Below are 21,139 nucleotides of genomic sequence, written 5' to 3' on the forward strand. Positions count from 1 at the left end.
AAAATTCGGGGTGCTACATCCATTTCCACAAAGATACAGTCTTGAAAGAAAACCCTCCAGAAAATTTTCATATGTTGCTGCTAGAACAATTGAAGAATAAAGAGAGGCACAAAAACTTTTAACCCATTAGTCAGGCAAATGGGCTGAAAATGATACAAGGATTTCAGTACAAAGAAAAGCTTAACACCCAGAACATTATACTGTAGCTCGTATCTAAGATTGACCAGATATTTTTTACATCTATCCAGAGACAACGATCATAATAAGCCTGTGGTTCAAAGAAATGTACAAATGAGGCAAGAATTGTGATATTACTCAATGTTGATACAGTGTCGTAGTTACAAGAATTCTCAGCTGAACAAACTTTTTGCATTGTTAGAAACACAAAAATTAAAAAGAAAAGGGGTGCTATATAAGTACACATCAACCATCTTTATTGAAGTCCTAATATACACAACGCGCATTCTCCGGTTGCCGAGAAGCGATATGCCATTCCTTCGGCTGAACTGAATCAATAATCACTATAATACAAACATTGACATTCGGAGAAAGATCTTTTCCAAGAATTGCAAACTTTGTTATTGAATGGAGAGAGGATGCAACCCCAGAAGTTCTATGATACATCCAAGTCCAGGGATTTTTCTCGGCCATTTTCAAGTAGTATCTCTGAAATTGAGGTCCTCTTAGAGAACCTTTACCTGCAGAAAACTCCCAAACAACCGACCCGCGACAAAAAGGCTTGGAAATGAGACGAACTTTACACATGGAAAAATGAACTGTCTTCTATATCTGGCCCAAAAGAAAACCAACAAAAACTCAACCCCAACGAATCAAGCATGGCTTTTATATACACACTGCAACAAAAAGGCAGACGTCTTCCTGTATACAACAAGCACAAGCAACAAGTCAACAGAATAGCAATTAGACTAATATAATTTTAGGTTTATGAAAAAAGGATAAAGAAACACATGTAGTTTGATGCTTAGTCTTTGACATCACTTCAAATGCATTAACTCTCAATAGAAAACTGGCTTTCTTCAAGAGGAAGAACCATAAAATCACAAATCATATTTTGGTTCAAGAGAACTTACTCTTAGGAGGAACTCTGAAGCCATTTAAGCATTCCTAAGCATCCACGAGAACAGCTAGTCATGCTTGTGTCAGCAGCAAGCCCTTTGAAATAGAAATGATCTCTATATATTCCCATTTGAAGCTGATTGGAAAAAGCGTGAAACCTCCTGATAAAGTTGTTGGGCTTCAAATGGTTTTGAAACATATCCATCCATTCCACATTTTAGGGATTCCTCATGTGTAGCCTGGATTACATCTGCCGTCATGGCCAAAATTGGCACATGCCAGTTTGAAATGTTTTGCGGCGCTTCCACAGGTATTTCTCCACGTTGAATAAGATTATTGATACTGTGTTCCATGTCCCTAATTCTTCTTGTAGCTTCAAACCTGTGAGGATGAGAGACCAAATGGTTCTCAGATCTAGTAGTATATCATCCAATCATGTCTATAAATTAGTGAAAATTAAATAAAATTATCAACGGAGAGAGTAAAATAAGAAGCCTAAAGAGAGTTATTATTAATAAGAAGTGAAAACAAATTTGACACAAACAACTCCCATCACATAGAAGGCAGCCTACAATTATCTAAATGGTTGACTTGCAACTGGTAGTACGGATTCTAGCCTCACATCAATAGAACGATATTTTATTTATTTATTATCTTTTAAAAAAGCGTTTAATCCCCAGCCACAGGAACTTAAGATGAGAAACTTTGTAAGCAATAAGGCATCACATACCCATCTATTTCAGGCATTTGGATATCCATGAAACAGGCATCAAAATGGTGAGGTGGTTTAAGCAGTGAGATAGCCTTTTTCCCACTTTCTGCACAGACCACGTCAGCTCCGTACTTTTTCAAAGCACCAGCAGCTACTCTGAGATTCACATTATTGTCATCTACAATAAGAATTTTTCTCCCAAGAAGAAGATTGCGAAGAGAAAAACCGGGGAGCTCCCCATTGCGGGGATTGCCCTTGTTCCCAACACCCATGGCTCGCTGTAATGAGGCAGAAAGCATGCTTGCTCTCAGGGGCTTCATGATGACAGGTGGGGTATAATAATCACCTGAAGTTGCATCGCTTGTTCTGGATGAACCGATAGGATTAGCCAGAAGGAACAAGTTGGGAGGAATACTATCAATTTTCTTGACAGGATCCCTATCCCAAACCTCCTGTTCGACAAGGACCATTTTGACTGTGTTGCCGCTGCTTATGTTAGCAAAACCTTGATTCAAATCAGGAACTACTTCAACACGAATTCCAAGCCGTTGGATATGATATCTTGATACCTTGGCCCGGACAGGTCTGGGGTCTACAACTAATGCTTTCATGCCCTGAAATTCGGAGGATGTAGACTTGGATTGGTTGTTGATTGGTAGGCTTTTATATTCATTTGGATGGGAGCTGCCATTGGTAAAGACAGCAGTAAATGTAAAGGTGGAACCGATCTTTGGTATGCTCACAAAACCAATCTCCCCCTTCATAAGGCCAACTAAACACTTGCTTATGCTTAGGCCAATACCTGTGCCCCCATGTGTTCGGGAGATGGATGGACCCACCTGCATAAAAGGAGTGAAAACACGAGATTGTGCTTCTATAGGGATTCCTACTCCTGTATCCTCAACAGATACAATTAGGTTGATAAGGTCAGAGGAAGATGATGAGAGAGGACAAGTGGATCCCTCTTGACAGAATGTCCTAAATCCTTCCCAGCTATGCTGTCTATCTGCAACAGGAAATCCACTTAAGGTGTTTTTTGATGATGATTCTGTCTCAACTTCTATTGAGCCGATCACCTCCTCAACAAGATGAACAGTGACAAATATGTGTCCCTTCTCTGTGAACTGCAATATAATTAAATTATCAGAAGCTACCTATGCAACGAACAAGCAAGAGAGCTTAATTTTAATTTTCGTTAAAAGAAGCTCCTTTCAATTCCTAAAATTCTATGATGATACCATTATGCATATACCACAATTTAAAACATGATAGTTTCCAAAAGAAGTTAATTTTTTAAAATCCATTTAATTTCATCATTTTACTCCACCAGATGGAGGGGAAGACACTTTAACTCGCAAGGCAAAATATTTAATTATTAAAACCAAATTTGGTTCGCATAAGGTAATGACTGAATAGATTCTCATGATTGATCATTTTTCTCCCTTTTCTGTATATCTCTACAGTAGTGGAAAACAGAATTTGATTTTTTTTTTTTTCCCAACAGTTTTTCAACTATACTCAACAAAATATTCAAACCTACTGTGTACTTACTTTGATGGAGTTACCCATGAGATTGGTAATGATTTGGCGAAACCTTCCAGCATCACCAATTAGCATCTCAGGAACCCGATCTGAGATATAAACTGCCAGCTGCTCTTCCCCACAAGTTTGGCCATGTAAATCCCATCAATTAAGTTATTATTAGACAGTGAAATTTTGAGCAGAGAGTAGAATGTAATGAGTGACAATGCAGAACTAGAAACACTTGCTACCTCTACTCCTTTTCCCGGGGACTTTCCAGAAAAGAGTGACAGAACATCATCCAAAATTGCTCGCAGATCAAACAGCTCTGCCTCAAGCTCAAGCCTACCAGATTCAATCTTTGCCTGGTCTAAAACCTCATTTATGAGTGAGACTAGAGCTTTTCCACTGTCCTGTGCAGTTCTGACATAATCTTGTTGAGTCACATCTAGATCTGTGTCCATGAGCATATCCAACATTCCTGAAAAAATAACAGAATTTCAGCGTCATGGCTCAAAAAGCAAGCTCCATCTTGAGCATTGGAAAATATAAAGATTTCAAATACTCACCAAGAACACCATTCATTGGGGTTCTGATCTCATGGGAGACAGTAGCGAGGAACTACAGAGGGTTGAAATTTGATTAGGGCCACATGCGCATGATAAAAGCAGCCTAAACAAGTGTATTCAAGTAATTTAAGACATAAAGTACCTGGGATTTGGCAACATCAGCTGCCTCGGCTTGTTTTTTGAGCTCCGTCATCTTCTGGCAATCATCCTCCACTTTGGCAATTCGATTCACAGTTGCATGAAATATATATCCAACAAGTAATGCAATCACAAGGATGCCAATTGACGTTGTTATTGCTAACCATGGCCATGGTGGTTTTTGTTTGAATCTGTCAAGAATAAACTTAGTTCTGCATCCACTTCAATTCTTCAATTCCTAAATTTCAATTATTGATACAATTTCCACTGAAGATACAGGAGACTTTGGTTCTTTGGGAGCCAGTAACATGACAGTCACATCAATTTACTAGAGATTGGGTAGACGTATGATAGCAGCAACTTATTATAAACCTCTTTTTTTTAAAAAAAAAAAAAATGAAGTAACTCCTTGATCTGACACTGTTATTGGTTACAAACTAACCAGAGAGGCCTACATGACCCAGAAACTGAACCCAAAATAATCATAGACAAGAATTTATTGATTACCTGCAACGCATCTCATGCTTCCTGAAGGGATCTCCAAAATTAAGGGCACTAACATGCTGCAAACCATCATCTGATACATTTGAACCATACATGCTGATTGGATGTGAGTGATTAGTAGTGTCATACACATTCACGAGGATGGTCTGTTTACTAGCAAGCTGTTGAAGCAACTTCTCCACAAGTGACTCAATATCAAAGACTCCACCAAGATACCTGCTTGGCAGCAGTGGGAACGGTGAAAAGGTTTCTTATTAGTTTTTTATTTATTTTATATGTTCAGTTTAGATGCAAGCCTCCCATTAGTGTCACCGCTTCAAAGCCATTTTGGTACCACCCATGAATAAGAGCAATCCATTACACCACATGGCATCTTAATGTTCCCAGAATGAGTTCAGTTTTTACCATAATTTAAGTATAATTAAGCCATTTATCCCTTTCCATGTTAATATTACAGGCTTCACTGCCCTTTTTCTTTGCTTTTTTTTTTTTTTTTTTCCCTTCTTGTTTGCGGGGACCATGAAGGGGATTTTGATGGATCAAGAAACCTTAATGAGATGTTCCTAATCAACTTTGCATTTATCCGAGAGAACATACCCATCAGTTGCTTGAATCCTCTCATTTGGGGTAGCATTTGAGGGAAGATCTGTCTTGTAGACGGCAAATGTCAATATAACTCCAAGACGGTTTGTTTTCAGCAGCTTGAAAGGAGCAGTTAGAACTCCCTTTCCTGATGCTCTTGCACTCAACACATTTTCGCGATCTTCCTGTTGGTACATAATAGGTTGAAATTTTCCAACTGAGGATTACACATGAAATCAAAAAACTTCCAATAAAGCAGCGGTACAGTGACAGAATGTTAAGACCTAGAAGAAGATCTTTCTGAGTCAAGACCACCACACTATGTTTAATTGAAAATGGTCAATAATTCAATGTGCCCAATCACCAACAGACAAATGAATCACACAACAATATGCAGAAGATGAAAAGAAACTTGCCTTCCCCGACAGCATATCCAGTGAAACCACATGAGAAATGGTATCCTGTGCAAAGATGACAGGAGCATATTCTTTCTGAATTGGTGATGGTTCTGAGGCTTCTGGAGCATAGTCATCCTCATGAACTGGGTATTGTTCCAGGGTATCCATCCTCTTAATAGTCCAGCCTTGTTGCTTCTCGAATTGTTCCCTTTCAGAGTGGAGCACCCTTACGGCATATGCCACACCACTTGTAAGGGGCCTCTCAAAAGCAGTTCTTTCCGTATACCTCGCAAAAGTCCTCTATAAGTTGTGAAAGTTAGTTTGTTTTGTTGACAAATACTAGTTATCATTTGCAAAAGAAACTCAGATCTGGTTTTAGATCGAGTTAAATTGACCAAATTAACATATGGAACTGAACATATAGATTCACCATATTTAACACCTCGAAACTAAACCACCATATGAAGAAAATGCATCCCATGACGCAATTATGCAATGAAAATGAAATGAAAAGCTAAATGATTAAGAAATGTAAATTATCCAAATAAAGGAGGTCATTAGACAAATAGCTCAAGTATGGTTGTGAATTAAGACATATACCTCATAATTAACATTCTTGACCGAAAATCAATGGAAAAAACAACGATAATGGCAAGGCAATTAAGAACTTATACTGGAGAGTTATGGGTTCCGCCAGAGTTTAGTATCCTAAATAGCTCAAATATGAAAGGAGATAACGTACCTGATCAATAGCAGATGGGTTCTTGCCATGATGGAAGATTGAGATCATAATGGACATGGCTTGAATATGATTCATGCTCACATTAAACTGATCCTGCAACATCCTAGCCCTCTCATCACACATACTTGCAAGGCTCTCTTTCCTCTTCTCAGTAGCTTGTGAGCTCAAGTACCAGAAGATCCACAGAGACACTATGGTCCAACCAAATACCCATGTAATCAAAAGTTTCCTCCACCATTCCTTCGGAACTCTCTTGGACCCAAAATACTGGGAGTAGTGATGTTGGATGTAACAACTGTTGCCTGAGATCTTCTCCCAACATCTGAGCCACATCTTGCCACTACCACTGAGCAAACCAGTTTTGCCGTCCATAATTCCACTACTAATGAACCAGTTCATGGAAATTACAGACACAATCCAGTAACATAGCAAAAGCAGATGCCCCACCTTTAGACCAAACCCAACTACGATAAGCAAACTCATCAACAACAGTAACCAACACAAGTTAACAAGAAACAGTAACAATATGAAGTGAGTTTGACTTCTTGCTACTTCCAGCGAGAGAGAGAGAGAGAGACCACTGTCAAATCCAAGGAAACTGTCTAGTTAAACCCAACATCGAACAAAAAAAAAAAATCAAACTTGGAAGAAGTAGAGGAAGAAGAAGAAATGAAGAAGAACGAAGCTCACCCACCTCTTGAGCTCCAATTTCACTAAAAACAAGTAGATTGAAAAGGATGGGTGGAAGTGGGAAGATGCTATCTTATCCACCCAAATAGCTTCAAATTGGGAATGCAAGAGAAAGCCCAGGCTTAAGGGAGATAAGAATTTCACTTACCCGAAAGAAGGAATCAAAGAATCCCCAAGATTCTAAATTTCTAATCCCACACAATTTGATTTTATCCTGTTAACTACCAACCAAAACCCAGGACAAGAAATGGCAAGCTAGCCAGAAAGATTCGATATTTAGCTAACCAAATCAGCAAAACCAGACCAACCCCAACAAGGAATCCGACAGGAAATCTAGCTTACGGGGTCCTTAACTTTCAGAAATCACACAAATAAGGAATTTAAGCATGTGAGTGTTGGAGCTCGACTCTTTGAGTGAACCAACCTGAATAGAACCATGCACAGAAGCCTCAAAGTAAGGACCAAAAATGGTGGAAGAAGAAGCAGCGGTAGAAGACAAAGACGCTGAGCAGAGTGAATTCATGGACGTTAAGGAAAAAGAATCTATGAAAAAAAGATGAGAAGAATATGGTGGTAGAAATGTCTGCTAGCATAAGGCCATTATCTCTATCCACATAGTCCATACCATCCAATCCCACAAAAAAAATTAAAAATTAAAAATTAAAAAAAAAAATATTTTAAAGTAGAACAATTATTTTGACATTTAATATTTTAAATAATGTACAGTATAAAAACCATATAATATAATAATTATAAGGGTATAAAAGGTATACTTCCACTTATAAGAAAACACTGCTTTTTCCAACTTTCCTTTGTGTTCACATCCCTTATCCATCCAATACCGGTAGACAACTTCTACACGCTAAGCCCTTTAACTCTGTGTTTGTATGGGCTGTACTTTTGTATGACAGCATTGCCCTTTGCATGGAAACAGAATTTCACTTTACTGCCTAAGGGCATTAGATGCCCCCCCCCCCCCCCCCCCATACTTTTCCCTAATTGCCATTTGCCATTTGCCATTTGCCATTTGCCATGAGTGACAGACCAAGAGTCAAAAGAGTAGGTAAAGAGGTATGGCAAGCACCCATGATTAGAACCCCTCAAGGTGTTATTATCTTTTTACTGTTTTGGAATCTAAATCAAGTCACGGACAGCTCCAAATTCATCGAAACCTCCTAAAACACATTTTCTAGCTTAAAGTTTGGTGGGTTAGGAGCTACCCCAAATGACTTAATGCTAATTTGTAGTGTACTAGGTCGGTGAGTTTTAAAACTATATATAAACTTGTCATAATATTGAGATCTAGTTGCAGTTTAATAAAAAAAAAAAAAAATTATTTACCAACAAAACAAAAATTTGTTAAATCCTGTTACTAAAGTGATTGATCGCACACCGCTCATCAGAAGGAGGATCAACAAGAGAACGGGGTTAGAAGGTTCGTGGAGATAAATATGATCAGGCCACTTTGACGTGCAAGTCGAGCTATTGTCCAGCACCCTTAATTTGTTACTAACGTGGAGATTCCTTCTATTAAATGAGCGCATGGTGTGAGTAGACTGTAGGTTGAGCTAGTGGAGTGGTGGATTGGTTGTTGGACATTACATTTGGACGAGAGTGCAACCCGATTTTTATGATTGTCTGGATCACAGGCCATTAGACCTTCTCAACTTCTTAGCTATGGACCGTCAACCTCTTTAGGCCATTCGATTATGGGTTGTCAGGCCTTTTGGCAATATTTGTGGGTGACTTACTAAGAGCTTGTCATTAATTGGGCCCCCCCAGCTTCATTTGTTAAAGTTTTTGTTTCCTTTTCTCAAAACAAAAATATCATTAAACATTTCAAACACAAAACACTCATAAAATGGAATTGAGGTTTACATTCTTTATTGACTCGATAAACAACTGGCACAATATCCATACAACCCAAGCAAAAATTTTAGGGTTACCAAAAGGCCCGCAAGCCCAATAAGCACTTGACTCAAAGCACACGTCGCCAAAGAAGCAACAAATCTCCCTAATTATAAAACCACAAATCACTCTCTTAAGGAATGAAAGAAACGTCTTCCAAAGGGAATCACCTAAAATAAGAGTACTCCACCTAAGGCAAGGATGCTCATAAAGATGATGAATGTCAAAGGAAACTTCCAATGTAATCAATTGGATATAATCCTCCACGAAAAGTAAAAAATTCCTCATATTTTGACCAATTCAAGGTGAAAATTGGAGTTGCTCCTACAAAACTTCCTTCTTGGATCGTCAAAAAACCGTCACCCAAATGTTCAATGAGCCAAATAAATCACTAATCGAAGATACTTGCCTTAACAAAACATCCAATCAAACCAATCCCACATCTATATAAGGTTGGCTAAAGGCAAGAACCAAGTATGCTCTCATATTTCAATTTGTATCTATTTATCTGATTCTCTTATTATCTTACATATGCATTTTTACTGACTTAAGCATTGGAAGTGATGTTGTCATCCCCCTCCCTCATTTGTGGTACACCACTCTGACATTTGGTTGTCTTGTAAGGATCTCGAATTGAGTAATAGACATGCATAGTCATTGTTAATTTTTGGCATTAATACCTAAAAATACCAAAAAATATATATATATATTTTTATATAAAAAAAATTAAAACCTTAACAAATAGAGCTAAACATCATGGATTTTTCTTTATAATGATATTGACATCTCATCTGATTTAATGAGTTGAAAGTAAAAGCCCCCACCAAATGATAAAATAACTTTATATGGTACAAAATGTAGTTGGAACCAACCCCCTCAAAGCTAAGGCAAATAGGTTGGGTACCTTTATGGCTTTTGTTTACCGTATAGGAAGCAACAAGAAGAATTGGTAGGACAAGGAAGTAGGTTTGGCTGTAAATTATGTTGGAATGGGAGGTCAAGATGGTGATTTTGGAGAGAGGAGTAACAGGGAAAAGTGGTTAGACGACAATAGATGACAATAAGTGTAATTTGGGAATAAAGTAGTGGCAAAGGTATAAGGGGCACTTTAATCAAGGCTTGTCACGAAGTGATTAGGCCATCACTACCCACCTCTTTTTGGTGTCCTCGGGGTCTAGGGAGCTCTCTTTCTGACAGCGACGTCCCACGTCAGCGCACCGGTTCTCTGGCACTGGCCAATCAGGTTGTCCAACGTGTAATCCCCATAATGGCTTCTCGTTTACACGTGTACGACGAGGGCTCCTTGCCTCTTTCTGCTCTGCTTGGACGAGCTTGTCCCCTGTCGGCTCTGCACGTTTGCCTGATGAACTAATGAAGTCCTGCTTCATTAAAATATGCTTGTTCAAGTTGCCAAAATTTTGGGTTTTGTTTTTCGTTTTCTCATGCGCGATGCTCAAATCAAATGGGTCACCTTAGCCTAGCATCTAGGCAAGGCCACAACATGCCTCGGCGCAACCAATTATATTCAAACCTAACTAGGCTACTCAACAATATATGGGCCAAGTCACTTTTTTTAAAAAAAAAATTTTTATTTTTAATCTCCAGAGAGGGTCCAAAATAATTGAGAATTAGGATTCCTGCGGTGACCATATTAGAGCCCTTATTGGCCCGGCCAGCACGGTCGCAGAGGAGAGAGAAGCTTCAAGCAGAAGGAACCGTAAAAGTGTTAATTATGTAGCGGAAAGGTCTATTATCTTTATCTTTTTTTCTTTTCTTTTTTTTTTTTCCTTTTTTTTTGACAACCACACAAAAACATCACACTAATTATTAAATCACGAAATATCATTTCCAAAAATGGTTTTACTCTTTCTTTCCTTTCAAACTCGTTCCAATAAAATTTCATCTCTACGTGTCACTCAACCTGTGGGGTTAGACACTTAGACGAGACAGGACGCTGACTTGACGTAAATATAATACAAGTTTGTTCTAACGAGATTAATGAAGCTTCTTTTTTTTTTTTTTTTTTTTTTAAAAAAAAATGACTTTTTTATTCAATTTTTTCAAGCCCCCAATTCCCATCGGCCATCCCTTTTTTTAATACATACTGCAAGTGTATTTTCCATAAGATTTCTGCCTAGGGACAAACTCTGCCACTTCGGGACAACATTTATGGTCACGAAAAAAATAACCAAGACTGAAAATCCACGTTATTATTAAGAGTGATTTATTACCCTACGAAGTTGCAGTAATAAAAGTCATGAAAATATAAATGCAAACACATAAAGTACATAGATACATTTATCAGTATTTTTCTTAGAACTTATATACTTTTAACTTGGTCAAGAATTGAGAGAAAAACATAGCCAATTAGAAAAGACAAATCCTGACGGTCGACAGTCCTTGATTGAACGGCCCTGGGTAGGTTGTTTTCAGCTTGCTCATTTGTCATTTCATTTGCTTCCGTGGCAGTTTGTTTTGAGTACTCACAAGCACCCCAGAAATGCATCGCTATTATGAGTTTAATTAAAACCAGACAACGTACGTTACATGTCCCAGTAATTTTCTCTTAGAATGTTACATTAATTTTTGGAAGCGTTAGTTAAATTGCATTATTGCTGAAACCCTACCAAGCCTAAAATTAAATGATCAATGCTCGAGTAGTCATTAATTAATAGCACGGAGGACTGCTAGCTCTGGGTCCCCATTCAGGCATTGTTGCCGACCTTACGTGTCAGATGCTTGCTCCTATCGAGCTCATTCTTTTTCCGGCACTCGGCTCCATTGCGAGTAGCCGTAAGAAGTAACGTTTGAAATCATCTTTTTATCTTTTTAAATTAATGTGATTTTTAAATTATTATTAAATTTTGAATGAATTTGTTGAAAATTATTTTATAAAAATGAGGTTTCCCTCAAATTTTAATATTTCAACTTTCCTTTTATTTTTTCAATTACTCTTTGTCTCGTAATGAAAAGTTATGAGTTTTTTGTGCTTTATATACATTTATCTTACTCGTATACTAGATTAAAGTTTGAATACACACACGCTAGTTGTGTTCGCACTGGCCGTTGTTTTGACGCACTTAAAACTTAGCCATGAACTTATTATTTACGTGTGCATTTTTTTTAATGTGTACAACTGCTATTCTAACTGTCATATTTTTTTAAAATATTTAACTGTTTTTTCAACCGTCAGAAACTATATTTTCTAATTGCTCTTTCAACAATCAATAGTTAAAAACTGTAATGAACTACTTCTGTAATTTATCAAATATATTTTTCATGTATATTTTATGTTATCTTTTTATTCTCTTTTTCTTCGCTACTGTTACATAATTTTTTTATTAAGAGTAGTGTTCAGAATTTGCAATCTGCACAATACATTCGGGCAGTATTGTATCTCGATGATAGAATTATTGTATTCCCTTTTGCCAAACTTATTGTATAAGTAGGAGACAATATTTGTCTAAGAGACAGATTAATATTTACTTTACTGTACAAGAGTTCAATAGTTTTTTCATACAGTTTTTATTTTACTTTCATTGTTGAATTTTATTAAATTGTGAGTTTAAAAGCTAGATCAATTTTAAAATGATAAAAATATGATTCCTAACATTACTATAACGTGTAGTTCTTGAAAATATAGTATGATGCCATTGGTTAAAAAAACCATAGCAGTCCATGGTCTTTTCACTCCTCTTGGGGTAGATTTATAAGATCTTCGACTTATTCATTGCCTCACGCCGGGGGGGGGGGGGGGGGGGGGAGGCCTCACGCCTCCTCCTCCCGGCTTTGTTTTTTTGGCTTTTGTTTCCCTTGGCCGTTAGGGCCAGGGTTTTGTTCCCCGTGGGTCATTTTTTTCAGTGGTGGATGTTTGTCTCCAAGCCTTTAGGGCTGTTGGAGTTTCTTCCTCCTAGTGTAGCACTGGTGGAGGCTGTTTTGTTTTGTTTGTTTTTTCTTTCTTTTGTTTTGCTTTGTCTTTGTTGGTGCAAGCAGAGGCTTTTGGTTTGCTTTGTCTTTGTTGGTGCAAGCAGAGGCTTTTGGTTTCTGGCTCATGGAGATAGACGGGTGTTGGAGAATGGCCGGTGGAGATGTTGTTCAAAGCTAGATCTATTAACCTCGGTTGGCTCTCTTTCGACATGAATCTTCCTGTTGCGGTCTTCGGCCCTCTCCAGTCTCGATGGTCACCTGGCGGGACCGTGTAGCTCTCTCCTGTTCGGCGTTTGATCAGCACACGCCGAGGGTCTTCCTTCCTGCCCTCGCGCATGCGGGTTATGGCTTGTTTTTCATCAACGGGTTCCCGGAGACGATGTGTGTTCTGCACGCGCTGGTTTTTCCGACTGTTTGTTTCATGTGCTTATATTCCTGAGCTTCTACTTGTTTTTGTTGTAAATTCTTCACTTGTCTCACAGTCTACCGGTTTTCGATAGCTGCTTTAAGCTAGGGTTTCCCCTGGCTTTGTGGTTAGAGGTTCTTTACCTCTAGTCGCTACCTTCGGCCTTCAGGCTTGGTTTAGCTTCACCTTCGGGCGTCTGTAAATGCCTTCTTTTCTTTGATCAGTGTATTTATTCTGATCTTTGTAACCCTTTGGGTGGTTTCCGGGCGTTTATTCCGACAATGAAGAAGATTTTTTACGTTAAAAAAAAAAAAGTAAAAAAGAAAAAGAAAAAAGGAGTGTTGTAAATAAAGCTATAAAATATTTTATGTAGTTTTTTAATTGTCCAAATTTAATTTTAATTTTTTCAAGACCTAATTTCAAATTTTCAATAAAAAAGAGAGGAAAATTAAATTTATTCAGATAATGAACAAATAAAATGGAAGAAATCTTTTTTTTTTTTTTTTTAACAAACTCATGAAATTTCATTGCTGAGAAAAAACCCCAAAGGGGAATACACCAAGGCCAAAGCCACAGAACAAATTCAAGAGCAAATAAGCTAAAAACACGACCCGAAGGCTACAACAGTGCCCGTAGACCATTGAAGTGAATAAAGCTAAAGAAACTTCATCCACTAAGCCAGGAAAATCCTGACTTAAAGCAGCTACCCAAAGGTAGACTATGAACAAAAATAGAAGAATATACAAATACAAGCAGAAAAAACCCAGAAAAATCAACTCCAGAAGAACCGCCGCCGGAGCACAGGGCGTGTAGAAAACGCACCTACTCCGGGAATCCATCCAGCATCGAATGATCTCCAAAAGTCTAGATCGACACTAAACGAAGTTGAAAATGCAACCAATGACCCTCACGTGCTAACTTAAGAAGTACACCCTCCTACACGTACTGACCTCCAAAAGTGGAAGAAATCTTGTATACCGAACCAACTGTACTTGGGGCGTTTTCTTTTCTTTTATTTTCTCCATCTTCCAAGAATCCGCAAAACCAGTATAATTAATGTTTGGTTTTTTCACCCAAAACATAATATATGTTTGGTATGGTCCGTATGGATTCCCAAATTGAGCTATTTTCTGAACAAGTTGACATTATTACAGACTTTTGAAAACGTTCAAATTTCATAGATTAATACATTAAAATTCTCCCAAAAAAAAACAAAAAAATTGTCAGGACTTTTACAAAAAGTGAATAATTTTAAAGTCTTATATTGTGGAAAATGGGACGTGGCGTAAGCTGTTGTCCTACATAAACTGTATACATGTCTGTACCTGTCTTTGTACATGGCAAGTACTTGACAACATCTTTCCAATCAAAAAGAAGAAGAAGAAGTTGACAACATCTTTGCAACTACAGTTATAAGGTTTTAATTAGGAAAAAATAAAAGCTATTAGGCTTTGTTCGAGCAGGTTAGTCTAGTTGATCAGAATATGTGTACGATTGATGAGTTTTTGTCCATTCGCTGGGAAATTTCTTTCTGAGGCAGTCGTGGGCTGGCTAGCTAAGACCTCTAGGAAAATTTGTTTAAGGGTGTTTATTAGGCAGAAATTCAAGGTTAATAAGTCGTAATAATTCTAATTAATTTCTACTAAATTCACAAATTGTAATTATCAGATTCAAATATAAAATATCATTTTTCACATATTTTGTTTTGATTACAAACTGATGCGACACTTAGGTTGGACTTTTTATTAAAAATTAATTCATTGCACAAAATTAAGTCTTTTTTTTTTTTTTTTTTTAAAAAAAAAGAAGGTTTATTTATCACAAAAAAAAAAAAAATTATTTATCCATATTCAAGGGTACTTTTATCATTTAAAAAATTTATCTATCATGGTCATATATTTAAGTCTACAACTATTAATGAGTAGATATAATATTATTTAAAATAATTAAAATGTAATATTTTATACACAGTATTATCTAAAGTACAGTATAAATTCAAATTTAAACATGTCCCAACAGTACTAAAGACATCAATCTTTCAAAAATTATAATAAACATCAACATGCATATATTTATAACACAAAAGTTGACATTTTGCTTCTTCTTTGTGCACATGTGTTAATTCAATTACTCGAGAGGGTAACTTACAAATATAATATAAGCAAGAGAGAGAAAATAATAATAATAAAATACCAAGAAAACTAAGCTATCTAAGATTACTTGTTAACCACAAGTACTGCCTACTCTTACCAAAAGTAAAGATATATATAAATTATGCCTAACATGTTTTGACCCAATATTCAAAGAAGAATTAAATAGTTTAGTTGGAATTAACAGCAGAATACCTGAGCTAGAGCCTAGAGGAAGGAGAGGAAATGAGAAAAGAAATATTGCTCTAAACTTGAAACTTTCAATATATATATTAAAGAATTTCATACAAAAATACTAACTTAATTTGTTAAAGAATTTCATAAGAAATTAGTTTTGGGAGCAAAAAAATATAGAAATTTTAATTTTTTTTTTTTTTTTTTTTAAAGGGAACAAAGGCATAAGGTAGGTCATCCCAGGAAGTTTTGTCCAAACCGCAAAGTAAAGAAATGGATAGAGATTTGTCAACATACGTACGTGGAAAGAAAGAAAAAAGAAAAGAAAAAAAGCATGTATGCTCAGATATCTCATCGAACCAAAATAAATAAACATATATACTTAATTAAGTCACTCTACTAAGCTATGGCCTTTGTCATTAACAAACAAATTAATTAAGTAGATGTCAGAGATTGCGGCATTTCACCCACCACGACGAAAACGGCTGACGAGATGCATGCTGTCATCAACAAGGAGAATATATAAAGGGGTTAAAGTTTCTCGATGAAGTACTCTCTTTGCTCATTAGGCTTCTGCTTTTAGTCTGATTGAGAATTTTATGTTTAATTATATTTAATTAATATTGTTTTTAGCTCTTTCGGGGGCCATGTCAGGATGCCGGCAGCCCCACACGTGGCATTTTACAGAGCGTATGAAATGGATGCATACGTGGGAGGATGTAATGCGAGGAAGCAAGGAACGTGAGGGGTTAGAGTCTTAAATAATTTATAATTCATTAATTATGTTCACTTTGATTAAAATAATTGAGATTTTTGTTCACAAGAACACTTCCTTGGTGGACCAGCAAGCCCATTAAGTGTCTGTGATAGCGATTTCTTCATATGGTTCATGGTGAGAATTCGCCAACCTTATTCTTTTCTCAACCTAGCTAACAGCACAACTTTTGTCCAAGTTAGGAATATACTTGATTACTTTTCAATAGTTAAAACAAAATTGATTTAAGAATTAACAAAAATGATTAACTTTTAACTTTACTTCCATCTAGAGAATTCGGGTAGAGAATAAGAAAGGAAGTGCAGGTCTCAAAGTACTCGAATAAATCCGCAAACTGACGGAATGCTGAACACACATGCTTGGACACAACTCACCTTCTCAAGGAATTTTGATCCGAAAATTAAAACAATATGATAGCATATTTATGCCACATAGGAGTGAGGGCAAGCCATCCTAATCCACATTATGAGTTGATTCTTCTCGTGTTGCACCTAATTCATCCACTATCACTAATATTGGTTTACTTTCTTCCTCTAGATGAAAGACAGTCAATGTTACTTTTAATTTGTTCATTTGATGTTTCTTGATATTCAAAATATTGCACTACCCGATCCAGTCATATAGTTGGATCATCTCCCAAATATAAAAAAAAATTCAGTTTGATAGGTCGAGGCTGATGCATATGAGAATGACCGCCCCCGTTTTGATTTGGTCCTGTTGAACCCTTCACCATATATGCTTCTCCGATGTACGTATGAGACGATGATCACTTTTCTCCCGTTTCCTTTGAAGCTGTGATAGGAAATTAAAAATGATCTCACATATATAAAGATGTCTCCATATTTTGGGAACCAACAGCCATCTTCTGAAACCCTAGCTTCCTTCAATTCTTGTAACTCGGATTCAAGCTTCTTAATTATGTCATCGTTGGTAGCCATGCTTTGATACCATATGTTGATGGAGCCCACAACGATAAACAAATTTATTGACTGAAAAAGGCCAGGCCGGCTCTCTTTGGAGTTTGGGTGCACGTGTGAGATAGATAAATCACAAGTCTTTGGTTGATTACAATTCACAATGAAAATTAGTCTCATTTCTCCTACGCACTCTGCTTGATAACTAGAAAGAGATCGAACAAGATAACTACAATTAAAATCAATAGAGTCTATAGAGACTTGTGGTTAATTTTATCTCCCAAGCCGATCCCACCCGAAGTGGAATACTTTTTTCAGTCAATAAATCTATTTATCGTTGTGGGCTCCCATCGCAATGAGCAGCCCATAATAAAACATGCCTAGCTACCAAAGCGCCGCATGCACCATCAAATCATAATGTGTTATAGTTGTTTAATTATCCTCCTTTAATTAGGGTGACTCATACCGCAATAACCAAACCAATGATAATATATGCATTACTAATCTAACTTTCAAAAGGAATTGGAACCCCAATACTGCAAGAGTTTCACACTTTTTTTTTTTTTCTTTTTTCTTTTTGGAGTTGATGGTTATGAGATAAGGAAAAGAACAATTCTCATAACTTTATGAATAGTATATATCAATGCAGCCACTTTAATTTTGACGTTGACTATTAAAGCCAGGACCTTTTATTATCAATGACGAATCCTGTGGCGTAGTATAAGATAGCTCCAGCCACGCACCAAAATGGCCTGAGACGCATTCATTATCGGTTGGCAATTCTCGTGAACCCCATTTGGGTAAATGGCCTGAAACATTTAATTTCGTGTCACTTTTTATCCTCCAATCGGCTTCTTTCTTTTATTTTTTTATTTTTTATTTTTTTTCTGGGGAAAGGCTACAAATTAACAAAGGTTACAGATGACAAGGATAAAAGGCATACATAAGAACTATGTGCACGAAGATTAGCTCGTCTGTGTACTTTTGCTACTTCTCAAACTGGAATATTATCCGTGAGAGATGGAGAAGATCGAGTGTCCCTGATATTAATAGCTAGGCTCAATCCGCCGATCACTAATCAGATATGGCTTTTTAAGTGCATGATAGCAATGACTGGCATTTAGTGGAGGGACAGATCGATCCTCTGCAATGAAGTATTATGACTGGTGGCAAAATCGTTGCCAGAGAAACATTATGCAGCAGAAACAGCCACTGTCCAGCTTAAATAGGCGCTACCAAATGTCATGAGCTGAAGGGAAAAAACACTCGAATCCAATGATTCCAGAAGTATACCTCATTCAACTCCACATGGGCAAGTTGTTTCTAACATTGAAAAAGGCTGCTAAAATGCACAACAAATTCAAAAGATGAAGAAGTGGTGAAAGGGAGAGGGATTTCGATCACTTAGACAAAGGAAAGCAGCACCACATGGCATGTACCCAAAACAAATGATGAAAACTTTTTTCTGTTACACGTGTCATAGTTGACAATCAGCACAGTGGCTGGCGTAGGGAGCTTTTCCCAACTTGTGAACCCCTCAACTAGATGGTGAAAGAATCCATCAACGGAGCCTCTTGAAGTTTCATCTACAGCAATAACCTCAATAATTGTGAGAAGATCTCTTATAAAGTCCACTAATTATCCGAACCCGAAGCTTTTCTGCAATGAAATGGGTCGGCCAAGTTGGTCACAATCTGCAAGCCAGGCAAATGGTTGTTTCAATCATTGTTATTTCATGAGTAAAAGAAAAAGGGGATAACACCAAATAGAAGGAAGAAAAAACAAAGCACTCAGCAAATCATAATCATGACATGCAACATCAAATGGATAAGAAATTACCAACCAAGGGATATGTAAAAAATTTGACGGTGGGGAAATAACTAAGTGGTCAAGTTCTTTGTAAAGAAGAATCTTCTGGTGGAATGGGTCCTAATTTCTGGTATAGGCAAAGCAATATTGAAACAACTCTAATTTTTTATTTGGGTTGCATGTGCTATTTACCGGTACTCTATCGGTTTGGATTGACGTGATAATATTCATTTTTTTTTAATTCCGTCAGCTATAAATTTTATATTTTGAAGGACATGAATATGCATCTTTTAAGCTATATATTAAAGAAGCACGTGAAAAATAAATGTTATTAAAAATATATATTCATATATGTTAAGGACGCATATCACTCTTAAATGCTCATTTGTAAGAAATTTATGTTCCTATGACAAATTAAATTTCTGTTTTGATTTTCTAATCAATTCATATCCGGTGCTAGTCCTCAATTAATGAAAGAACCAGGCAACTTTAAAAAAAATTAAAATAGTTTTAATTCAAATATTTGAGCTAAAGATTTTTATTTTAAAATTCAGTATATTAAAGTACATGTGTTCAAAATACATGCATGATTCTCTAGTCTATTAAAGTGATATCTTTCAAAAACGCATATTGAATATATATATATATATATAGACTAGATTAAAAGAAATTCATCTAATATAGTTTGAATAAAACTTTATATACAAAAAAAAAATGAATTGCTTGCTAATTGCTATATATATATATATATATATATATATATATTTGAGATAGGACAAATTTAACTCGACAACTCAACATTATTGATGGGGCAGATATGGTACAAATTGGCTCCAGGTACTCACGTTGGAAAAGCATGGGGTCATAAGTTCATAACATAACTTTCCCCCAAGCTTTTCTGTTTCTAGTTAAAATTATATTTGTAAAAGTAACCTCATATATAGGGCCGAGAATTATGACTATCAATGATGAAGACTGGAAAGCGAGGGAGCTTGCCGACCAATATTTACACATGATATTCTCGATCACCGAATGGAAATCAAAAGTCCTGTCGTCATTAATATTGCAAACCAGATGGCAGCATTAAGCACATCAATAGTTGTCCTGCACTGGCTTTTGTCCAGGTGCAATGCTGAGGAACCAATCAATGGGTCGGGTTTGAACTTTGAACCCTCAACCCATATTGTCTCATCAGATTGCATCCATAATTTAATTTAACAAGTATGAGCTTTATACACACAAGATGCAAGCTCAGCTAGATCGCGCGTGGAAAAAGAAATAAATCTAACAGATAGCATATACGTTTAGGGGTTTACTTAACATTTAACCTGTTCACTGAAGTTTCTTTTGGACGAGGATCGATTCCTACCATTGCGCACAAATTGTATATTTTTTTAAATTAGGCTGTTTTTAAGTATTAGAATGCTTAAAAAAAGGTCAGATATTAAAAAGATGGCACATTACAATTGAGAATTGAGCATATTTTTATTATGTTCTTACCCTCTATGTTATAGAAAGAGGAAAATTCTTTATGGCTACGTTAATAACATGCCACCTTTCTAGTGCAGTCATTGCACAACACTAAATTACATTGTGGTGCAGCCACCCAGGCCCAATCGGCCATGGGCCTTTTTAGTGGCAAATTTGCAGTGAAAGCCTAGCTAGTACTCCACAATTCCCGAAGCCTGATTTATCAAGAGCCTGTTTTGGATTTTTTGTTAATTTTTTTTTTAAAAAAAAAAAGAAAAGAAAAAGAAAAGAAGTTATCAAATCAAGCTTAAATTTGTGTTTTTTTTTTTTTTTTTTTTGGGCGACATTTTAACATCAGCACGGAAAGCCGCTGTACCTAAAATGCGACATACGGCTAGGATTTTTTCTAGAATTTATGAAGCTTCTGCTTCTACACCTAACGAATTCGTACGAGTCTTCAAGACTCCCCGTTTGTAGAGAGGCGTGCCGATGTCGCCACAATATCTTGTTGAACTGTTTTCATTGTTAAAAAGAGTTTGGGCCTGAACGAAAAAAATGGAATTTGGATTTTGGAGGCACATTCACTAAACCAGAACCGTCTTTAAAGTTGCTCACCAACCCTTGACTAAAATCCAAGATTGGTGGTATTAAGATTTTGTTATTATTACTTATA

General features: G+C 36.6%; 1 protein-coding gene across 2 annotated transcripts; it reads right to left on the bottom strand.

The window, feature by feature from the left end:
• Positions 1 to 284: 284 nt before the first annotated feature.
• On the bottom strand, positions 285 to 7,496 carry LOC133864429 (histidine kinase 3). Of its 2 annotated transcripts, XM_062300765.1 has the most exons (12): positions 6,938 to 7,495; positions 6,244 to 6,823; positions 5,520 to 5,801; positions 5,119 to 5,288; positions 4,525 to 4,737; positions 4,022 to 4,208; positions 3,880 to 3,931; positions 3,562 to 3,791; positions 3,341 to 3,439; positions 1,808 to 2,913; positions 1,092 to 1,458; positions 285 to 879 (listed from the first exon to the last, which is right to left on the bottom strand). In XM_062300765.1, exons 2-11 carry the CDS (start codon positions 6,724 to 6,726, stop codon positions 1,194 to 1,196), a joined length of 3,087 nt encoding a protein of 1,028 aa, XP_062156749.1. In that variant the 5' UTR covers positions 6,727 to 6,823; positions 6,938 to 7,495; the 3' UTR covers positions 285 to 879; positions 1,092 to 1,193. The 2 variants fall into 2 exon arrangements, with proteins under 2 accessions (XP_062156749.1, XP_062156757.1); XM_062300773.1 differs by having other exon boundaries at positions 5,119 to 5,284; positions 5,516 to 5,801; positions 6,244 to 7,496.
• Between the last annotated feature and the right edge of the window lie 13,643 nt (positions 7,497 to 21,139).

Source organism: Alnus glutinosa, chromosome 1 (assembly GCF_958979055.1).
Source record: "Alnus glutinosa chromosome 1, dhAlnGlut1.1, whole genome shotgun sequence".
NCBI classification, from domain to species: Eukaryota; Viridiplantae; Streptophyta; class Magnoliopsida; order Fagales; family Betulaceae; genus Alnus; species Alnus glutinosa.